This window comes from Haliotis rubra, unplaced genomic scaffold (genome assembly GCF_003918875.1).
Source record: "Haliotis rubra isolate DU_JTF1 unplaced genomic scaffold, ASM391887v1 Scf26, whole genome shotgun sequence".
In the NCBI taxonomy this organism is placed as follows: domain Eukaryota; kingdom Metazoa; phylum Mollusca; class Gastropoda; order Lepetellida; family Haliotidae; genus Haliotis; species Haliotis rubra.
Genome location: NW_025766669.1, coordinates 2,405,939 through 2,416,047, shown reverse-complemented (window position 1 = coordinate 2,416,047; position 10,109 = coordinate 2,405,939). Strand labels below are relative to the sequence as shown.

At 42.8% G+C, this 10,109-nt stretch overlaps 1 protein-coding gene across 1 annotated transcript in view; it reads left to right on the top strand.

The window, feature by feature from the left end:
- Nucleotides 1-10,109, top strand: part of LOC124280079 (synaptotagmin-16-like) — a 42,681-nt gene continuing 32,572 nt past the window's right edge. The window contains 1 exon segment of the mRNA XM_046715957.1: nt 1-808. Within this exon segment, the coding sequence (XP_046571913.1) occupies nt 520-808 (289 nt within the window). The 5' untranslated portion in view covers nt 1-519.

Sequence of the window (10,109 nt, the reverse complement as noted above, 5' to 3'; positions counted from 1 at the left end):
GCCAGTGTTTACAGGTCGTTTAGCAGACCATGCGATAGCTCAAGTCTAGTTTGTGTGGCTGGTTTTTGACATGGTGAGATGGAGTGCAAGAGGGGATGGGTTTTTCTGTGACAGTGCTTCTTGATCAGATGTGTCACGGGTAGGACAACACAAGCACAGTCTTTCTGATGGATGCTTGCACGACGAGGAGGAATCTTTCTGTTAAAGTTTTCCTGGGGAGATGATAAGAGTTCATCTATGTGACGGACGTCTTAGTGTGTGATGTTGATGTGAGGACTTCATGTTATTTCTTACTGAGTGTACAGTATTGGATTACTGCCATTGATTCACAGTGTAGGTTGAAGGAGAAATTTTACATTCCCATCTCCACGGATTAACATATATTGCCTGTGTATGCTGCAACCATTGCCAACGCAATAGCTTCTTGTGAATAGCCTGCCACTCATGACGAGCAGGAGTATTGATATGAGGAGATGGTGTTGGATGTAGTGCTGGAGGAGGGTTAAAGCTGTGGTGTCCATGTTTGGTAACAAACTCTCGGGATTCGACTTCTCCACAAAAAGTTTGCTGGCCCTATGCTGTGGCTTCACCCAGAAGTCCCCGACAGAGCCCAAGTCACAACGAGCGAGCGGTTACGACAGCAGTTGTGACGAAACCGACTGTATTACTCATGGGCTGAAGAAATCTACCTCTGGCCTGAGTGACCACTCGGCCAGCACGGCTAAAGGGACAGAGGAGAGGAAGAAGAAGAAAGCTGCAGCCAAACGCAGGAAGAAAGATGAAAACGCTGACTCGAATGTAGTCAATGGTTTGTACCTTGTATTATACTTTGGGCAGGTTATGGAGCTATCAGAGCATGACGATCTCATTCGCTATCTAAGTTACTCTGAGGTTGGAGCGTTGTAAGGGCATGTAAATACGTACTTGTATCTTTCTATCATAGCATGCTCTTCTATAGGATATGTGTATATGATCTTAGTAAATGTTCATCCAAAGAGGTGATGACAACTATTGTTGGTGTTTGGTGCCTGTGTTTTCTGTGCCTGTCTAAATCAGTTGGTGCCCCAACTGGCTAAGAAGTGACACTTTATATCATTACTTGTACATGATGGAGGTTTGTTGAAATGTCAAAGCAGGATCGTTCTCGAATGTTAATATAACAGTAGTTGTAATTCAATCCTCCTAGCTGGAGGCATTGATTTACAGCTGAATATAAAAATACCCTGTGTCTGCTTGAAACTGCGATTACAGTCGGAATCATGGACTCAAAATCCGCTGATCATTTTGGTTGTGCAAGATGTATGAAATTAATCTTTTAGAACACTTTTGAATGATTATTTGCTAAAGATTGTCTTCATCTGGAAAGCATGTCACCCCCTCAGTAGTGTAAGGGATAGGGTTGTGGTTGCATCATATTAAATATGATCTAAAATATTTCAATAGATGACAACACGGTGTCATGGCCTAGTGGTTAAAGTGTTCTGTTCCCTGAAGATCCTGGTTTGGTTCCCACATGGGTGCAGTGGGTGAAACCCATTTCTGGTGACCCCTGCCATGATTATTGTTAAACGCAGTGTAGAACCAAATTCACTCTTTCACTCACTCACTCACTCAGAGATAGTACCCAACCTGCACACATCATTTGGAGTATGAATCAGAGACTAATCAGCTTGGAGTCAGTATAATATGTTGAAGTGGGTATCAGTGTTAAACTGTAGCATGGGATCTCAGTGGACTTGATCATTAGTTTGGACCAAGACAAGCAGCCACGACATTAAAACCCATGTCATCTCACCTCACATAAAACTCTTGTGTAAAAAAGCTTCTTGGTCATATGTCTACATGCAGTGGCCACCATTTTCTTTTTGAAATACCACAGTGAGTTTCAGTGTTTCTGTATATTCCAAGGGGAGCAGTGTTGTATGGCACTGTAAATCACTGTAGAGTTGCATGCCCTAGTTGTGTCAGGATCTGCTGACTCTGGGTTTGAGTCTCGGAAACAACTCTGATTATAATCCCTGGTTTCTCAGCACCAGAATCTTGTCCATGGGTTTCACCAATGTTAACAACATTTATGAACTGTGTGACATCCTTACCATGTTACCTTGCTGACAGTGTTAACCAATTTGGTCATGGGGACAGGGTGTCCGACCTTAGATCGGAAGATCAGTGGTAGCAATTACATTATGAAACTTACGTGACTGTTACACCTGACCCGTGAAGATCCGGGGGTAGAATAGGTCTTCAGCAACCCATGCTTGCCACAAAAGATGACTATACTTGTCGTAAGAGGCAACTAACGGGATCGGGGGGTCTGGCTCACTGACTTAGTTGCCACATGTCATCAGTTCCCAATTGCGCAGATCGATGCTCATGCTGCTGATCACTGGATCGTCTGGTCCAGACTCAATTATTTACAGACTGACGCCATACAGCTGGAATATTGCTGAGTGCGGCGTAAAACTAAACTCACTCACTCACATACTGTTACACTTTGATCACTTTGTTTTTTCATTCCTTTTACATAATAAGCTGACAACATGTTCAAAATGGTGTAAAAAACTAGATCCTCCATGTTCCTGTTTATTAGTTGTCTCCAGACATATATGACCTCCTCAGTGGTGTCGTGGTTAGAGCATCTGACTGGAAAGCGGAAGGTCTTGGGTTCGATACCCAGCCGCTTCATACCAAAAGACGTTAAAATATGGTACATTTTGGTCCCTGCCTGGCACTCGGCATTAATGGGTACAACAAGGACAAGTCGGGGTTTTCATGCTTCACTGCGGCATGGTATCTCAGTGGGCTAGCACTATAGAACCAGCTTAAGTCTGGGCTAGTACAAGCAGCCGCACATACACACACATGCACGTCGTCATATGAGCGAAATATTCTGAAGTACGACGTTAAACCCCATTTCACCTCACCTCACCAGACATGTACAGAAGACAATGTGTTATAGTTATGAAATATTAACATAGATTTTCCTAGAGTTGCTATAGTTTTAAGTATTAAGCACCATAACATCTGACATTCAGTATTTTCCAGTGATACTATTTCCATTGAAGCATTGTTGAATCTAAATGCCATGTCTGAGTCTAAATGCCATGCAAGCTATGACTTGATGCGAGGTGTCTAAGTGGCAATGTAAACAAACCATAATCCTCTGAATCCAACTGTAAACACATTATAATATTGTCTTGTGGCATTTAGATTAAACATTGTTTCAATAGCGACAATAATTGAATGTGTTGGTTTACATGAGAATGTTATGATTAAATATTTAGGTGATTTAATACATTACAATTATATATCTGTTTAACACGTCATGTATTATGAATAGTTTTAGGAATTGGACTTCACTATAAAAAATCTTCCTATTAAATGCAAATGACAGACATTTTCTGAAGTACCCGTGAAGTTCCAGGCCAGAATATCGATCTTCAGTAACCCATGCTTGTTGTAAGAGGCGACTAATGGGATTGGGTGGCCAGGCTTGCTGACTTGGTTGACACATGTCATCGGTTCTCAATTGCACAGATCGATACTCATGCTGTTGATCACTGGATTATCTGGTCCAGACTCGATTATTAACAGACCGCCGCCATATAGCTGGAATATTGCTGAGTGTGCGTTCAAACTAAACTCACTCACTCACTCACTCATTTTCTGAAGTTCATGATAGATTAAGCCTTTAGTTCACCTAACTGAAAGTTTGTTCAGCTAGTTTTCAGTTGTTTTGTGCCCATGTTAACATCGTCATTTTAACATCACCTCCAAAGTCCTATGAAACAGAATGAGTCCAGCTACCGTGTTTAAACAAGTTACAGAATTCTTATTCCATTTTATAAATGACATAACAAAATAACATTTTGGGCCATGACATATTGACAATTGTCGTAATGGCATTAACTCTTGGGATGCAATGCCTGAAAGTAGGTGTTTCACCTTGGAAACCAACCCTTAGCTCAGAAAGAAAAGCTTTGAGCAATATTGAGGCTGTTGGTAAGATGGTCCAGGCAAAGTTTCAACAAGATCACTCCAACCAAAATTGTCAAGGGATGTCGGCAAAGCATTTTCGCCAATTTCATTAGTGTGTCAATTATCCCTTGAATGGTCAAAGTCATTTCTTTGACTGTCAGGGCACCTTGGGACTTACATCACATCAAAGAGTCATCTCTTTCTTGTGACCGACCGCTTAGAAGTTACATCACGTTGCAACATTTGTACTTTTAACCTGCTCTGAAATTGTCTTCTTTGATGCTGCTAGACTTAAGTTGATATTTGGCATTTGGTTTCTCTTTGTGAAGATTTGTTCAAATCAGTGTGATTTTATTGTTGTTATCTTTCAAATAATATTCAAATTCCATTAAAATAGTATCTGTATGAAATGCTCAGGTCTTAAACTTTGTATGAATGTAAAGAGTGGAGAATCACCTTAAAGTTTCATAAAGGCTTCAATGTTTTCACTTAATGATTTCCTAAACAGTGTTGCAGAAGTACTTTTTTACTTTTTCTTCATTTTTGTGAACTGATTCTTTTAACTCAACAAAACTGTTTGTACCAAATGACAGTTAAAGTGTCATAAATCTTTTATTCATGAAGCAAGTGAGCTTCAGAACCTTGTGCTTCTGTTTCCATTTGTTAATTCAGAGAAGTGTAGTCTGTTTTAGCTGCAGCAAGCTGTCAGTGCTACTATGCTCTGCTCTATGTGTATTATGTCATGTCCAGCTCTGTGGGTACTGTCATGATCTGTATACAATGTCATGCCATGTCTGAACTGTGTCATGCTCTGCCCTCTCGTAACTCTGTCCTACTGTACACTGTTTAAACTGTGTCATGACCAGGCTAGCTATTCTCGAAACGTTTGTAGCCCTACAAACTTCTTAAGCCCGTTCTTAACACATTAGCTATGATCAAAGTTAAGATTTCTTAGGGCTACGAACATTTCGAGAATAAGGGACTTGTATTAGTGTGTCATGATATGTCTGAACTGCTTCATGCTTTGCCCTGACACTGCCCAGATGGTACGTTGTCCAGATGGTATGGTGTCCTGATGGTACAGTACGGTGTCCAGATGGTACTGTGTCCAGATGGTACGGTGTCCAGACGGTTCGGTACGGTGTCCAGACGGTACTGTGTCCAGACGGTATGTTGTCCAGACGGTACGTTGTCCAGACGGTACGTTGTCCAGATGGTACTGTGTCCAGATGGTACTGTGTCCAGATGGTACTGTGTCCAGACGGTACGTTGTCCAGACGGTACGTTGTCCAGATGGTACTGTGTCCAGATGGTACTGTGTCCAGATTGTACTGTGCCATGGTCTGTCATGCTGTGCCCTATCTGTACTACATCATCATAAACTCTGTATTTGTACTGTGTCATGCTGTATTCTATATGTAATTATCGTGCACTATCCCTGTATTGTCATGCTGTACTTGGCCTGCATTGTGTCATGCTGTACCATACTACATCATCTTAGACTCTCCCTGTACTCTGTCAGTCTGTAATCTGCCAGTATTGTGTCAAGATGTACTCTGCCAGTATTGTGTCATGCTGTACTCTGCCAGTATTGTGTCATGCTGTACTCTGCCAGTATTGTGTCATGCTGTACTCTGCCAGTATTGTGTCATGCTGTACTCTACCAGTATTGTCATGCTGTACTCTGCCAGTATTGTGTCATGCTGAACTCTGCCAGTATTGTGTCATGCTGTACTCTGCCAGTATTGTGTCATGCTGTACTCTGCCAGTATTGTGTCATGCTGTACTCTGCCAGTATTGTGTCATGCTGTACTCTGCCAGTATTGTGTCATGCTGTACTCTGCCAGTATTGTGTCATGCTGTACTCTGCCAGTATTGTGTCATGCTGTACTCTGCCAGTGTTGTGTCATGCCGTACTCTGCCAGTATTGTGCTGCCAGTATTGCCAGTGTCATGCTGTACTCTGCCATGCCATGCACCTGTACTGCCAGTATTGTGTCATGTACTCTGCCAGCATTTCCGCCAATATTGTGTCATGCTGTACCAGTATTGTGTCATGCTGTACTCTGCCAGTATTGTGCCATGCTGTACTCTGCCAGTATTGTGTCATGCTGTACTCTGCCAGTATTGTGTCATGCTGTACTCTGCCAGTATTGTGTCATGCTGTACTCTGCCAGTATTGTGTCATGCTGTACTCTGCCAGTATTGTGTCATGCTGTACTCTGCCAGTATTGTGTCATGCTGTACTCTGCCAGTATTGTGTCATGCTGTACTCTGCCAGTATTGTGTCATGCTGTACTCTGCCAGTATTGTGTCATGCTGTACTCTGCCAGTATTGTGTCATGCTGTACTCTGCCAGTATTGTGTCATGCTGTACTCTGCCAGTATTGTGTCATGCTGTACTCTGCCACTGCTGTACTCTGCCAGTATTGTGTTGCCAGTATTGTGTCATGCTGTACTCTGCCAGTATTGTGTCATCTGCCAGTATTGTGTCATGCTGTACTATTGTCATGCTGTACTCTGCCAGTATTGTGTCATGCTGTACTCTGCCAGTATTGTGTCATGCTGTACTCTGCCAGTATTGTGTCATGCTGTACTCTGCCAGTATTGTGTCATGCTGTACTCTGCCAGTATTGTGTCATGCTGTACTCTGCCAGTATTGTGTCATGCTGTACTCTGCCAGTATTGTGTCATGCTGTACTCTGCCAGTATTGTGTCATGCTGTACTCTGCCAGTATTGTGTCATGCTGTACTCTGCCAGTATTGTGTCATGCTGTACTCTGCCAGTATTGTGTCATGCTGTACTCTGCCAGTATTGTGTCATGCTGTATTCTGTCAGTATTGTGTCATGCTGTGCTCTGCCAGTATTGTGTCATGCTGTACTCTCCCAGTATTGTGTCATGCTGTACTCTGCCAGTATTGTGTCATGCTGTACTCTGCCAGTATTGTGTCATGCTGTACTCTGCCAGTATTGTGTCATGCTGTACTCTGCCAGTATTGTGTCATGCTGTACTCTGCCAGTATTGTGTCATGCTGTACTCTGCCAGTATTGTGTCATGCTGTACTCTGCCATGTATGCCAGTGTGTCATGCTGTACTCTGCCAGTATTGTGTCATGCTGTACTCTGCCAGTATTGTGTCATGCTGTACTCTGCCAGTATTGTGTCATGCTGTACTCTGCCAGTATTGTGTCATGCTGTACTCTGCCAGTATTGTGTCATGCTGTACTCTGCCAGTATTGTCATGCTGTACTCTGCCAGTATTGTGTCATGCTGGAGTGCTCTGTCTGTGCCGTGATGCAGTGCACTGTCCGTATTGTGTCTAAGCTGCCTCATGCAGTGCCATGTCTGTACTTTCATGCAATGGTATGTCTAAACTGCTTTATGCAGTTCGCTGTCTGTTCAGTCATTCTATGCCATTTGTACTGTCATGCAGTGCCATGTTAGTGTTATCATGCAGCAATATGTGTAAACTGCTTTATGCTTTCCCCGTCTGTGCCATCATGCTCTCCCTTGTTTCTGTCATACTCTGCCTTATTCCTACTATCATCCTGTGCCCTGTGCCGTCACCTCGTCATGACTCCTGAGTAGAAAAAAAACATGCGTGACAGTCATTTGTTTTACATTTATGAATGGGAGTATGGTCATTAACAATTCACAAGAAACTGTCCTCAATATGTAAAACATTCACAAGACATTTGAACCGACAGCATTTTGCTCCCTGTAAACATTTAGTGCCTGCAAGTTGTTTGAGGTCAGGGTGTGTTAAACCCCCTAGCCCTGCTCCAGGAAAAGGTTGATGACACAGTTAGGACGGCCATATCTTCTCCCCTGTAGTCTGATGGCAGGAGAGAGAATCCAAACAGCTTTATTGATCAGGCACATGATCCACTTCTGGAAGTAGATTCACCCTGTCCTTGGAGACTTTATCTCATTTTTGCAAGCACAGTAATTATCTCACCAGGAATATGGCCATGTATGTTTAGATGAAATTTGAAATCGCTATTGATTGTCAGTGAACTGGTAAGACCATTGTGAATTGTAAACGTAAAGTAAGTTAATTTTTTATGTCAAATTTATTTGCCTGTCTTAAGACGTGTAGAAGTATGCTACATAATAAAAAATATGTGTTATATGGTATATATTAGAATTGATTATTATATTAGAGAAAAATAAGCATCCATGATCATTGGAGTTTTTAGAGGGTTTTTTCAACTAGGTAATGTCTGTTTAAATATCAATATTTTGACAGAACGTATTGTACTTAAACATTCTGTAAGCTTGTATTGTGTAAGTTCACTATGAATCACCAAAGTGAATCATGTTTGATCAGAAACACAAAAGACATGTTTCTACACTGAGACTGGGGAAATCAATGGAAACATAAACAATTTATACACATAAAACTAAATGTCAAGCAAATGATAACCCAGGCATTTGCCAAGGACAGACTCAGACCTGGAACAGATCTGGAGCACAGTTGTATATATCATTGCCAGAACATGCTCAACATAAACACACTACACTAAGCACTGCTGTATGTGGTGGGTGGACAGTACCATATATGGTGGTGGACACTGGACAGTACCATATATGGTGGTGGACACTGGACAGTACCATATATGGTGGTGGACACTGGACAGTACCATATATGGTGGTGGACACTGGACAGTACCATATATGGTGGTGGACACTGGACAGTACCATATATGGTGGTGGACACTGGACAGTACCATATATGGTGGTGGACACTGGTACCATATGTGGTGGTGGACACTGACATACCATATATGGTGGTGGACACTGGACAGTACCATATATGGTGGTGGACACTGGACAGTACCATATATGGTGGTGGACACTGGACAGTACCATATATGGTGGTGGACACTGGACAGTACCATATATGGTGGTGGACACTGGACAGTACCATATATGGTGGTGGACACTGGACAGTACCATATATGGTGGTGGACACTGGACAGTACCATATATGGTGGTGGACACTGGACAGTACCATATATGGTGGTGGACACTGGACAGTACCATATATGGTGGTGGACACTGGACAGTACCATATATGGTGGTGGACACTGGACAGTACCATATATGGTGGTGGACACTGGACAGTACCATATATGGTGGTGGACACTGGACAGTACCATATGTGGTGGTGGACACTGGACAGTACCATATATGTGGTGGTGGACACTGGACAGTACCATATGTGGTGGTGGACACTGGACAGTACCATATGTGGTGGTGGACACTGGACAGTACCATATATGTGGTGGTGGACACTGGACAGTACCATATGTGGTGGTGGACACTGGACAGTACTACATATATGGTGGTGGACACTGGACAGTACCATATATGTGGTGGTGGACACTGGACAGTACCATATGTGGTGGTGGACACTGGACAGTACTATATGTGGTGGTGGACACTGGACAGTACCATATGTGGTGGTGGACACTGGACAGTACCATTTATGGTGGTGGACTGTCCTGTATATGAGTGAGTTTAGTTTTACGCCGCTTTTAGCAATATTCTAGCAATATCACGGGGGGAGACACCAGAAATGGGCTGCACAGACTGTACTCATGTGGGGAATGATCGAACCCGGATCTTCACTCTGATGAGCAAACACTTTGACCACTGGGCTACCCCACCGCCTTAGTCCTGTATGTGGAGGTTGAATGCTTCTGTATTTTTGACACAGTATACATTACAAGCTTGAGAAATGTGAAGGGTCTGCTTTCCTTATCGCGTGTACATTCTTCTGGTCTTGTAATACAGTCACAATAATATTGACTGATTTTTCAAGATAGGGGAATAATCATGGCATTTATGCCTTATTGAGGAAATTGATCACAAAGATAGATTTGTGTCCCAAGAAACATATCCCTCAGGACCGTCTGGATGAATGATATTTCAGCAGTGTCAGATAATGTTCGTGCTCTGTAAACAATCGTCCCAGCGAGCTAATCACAGATTGTAATGACCTCCTTGCAGCTCTATACTTGTGTAGCAAGTGAAGCAGTTCGACCGATCCATGGCAGAGCTACATCTCATGTGGCTCGTCAGTGATCGAGTGAGAACCAGCAATTTGGGCAACATAAACTCTTCAG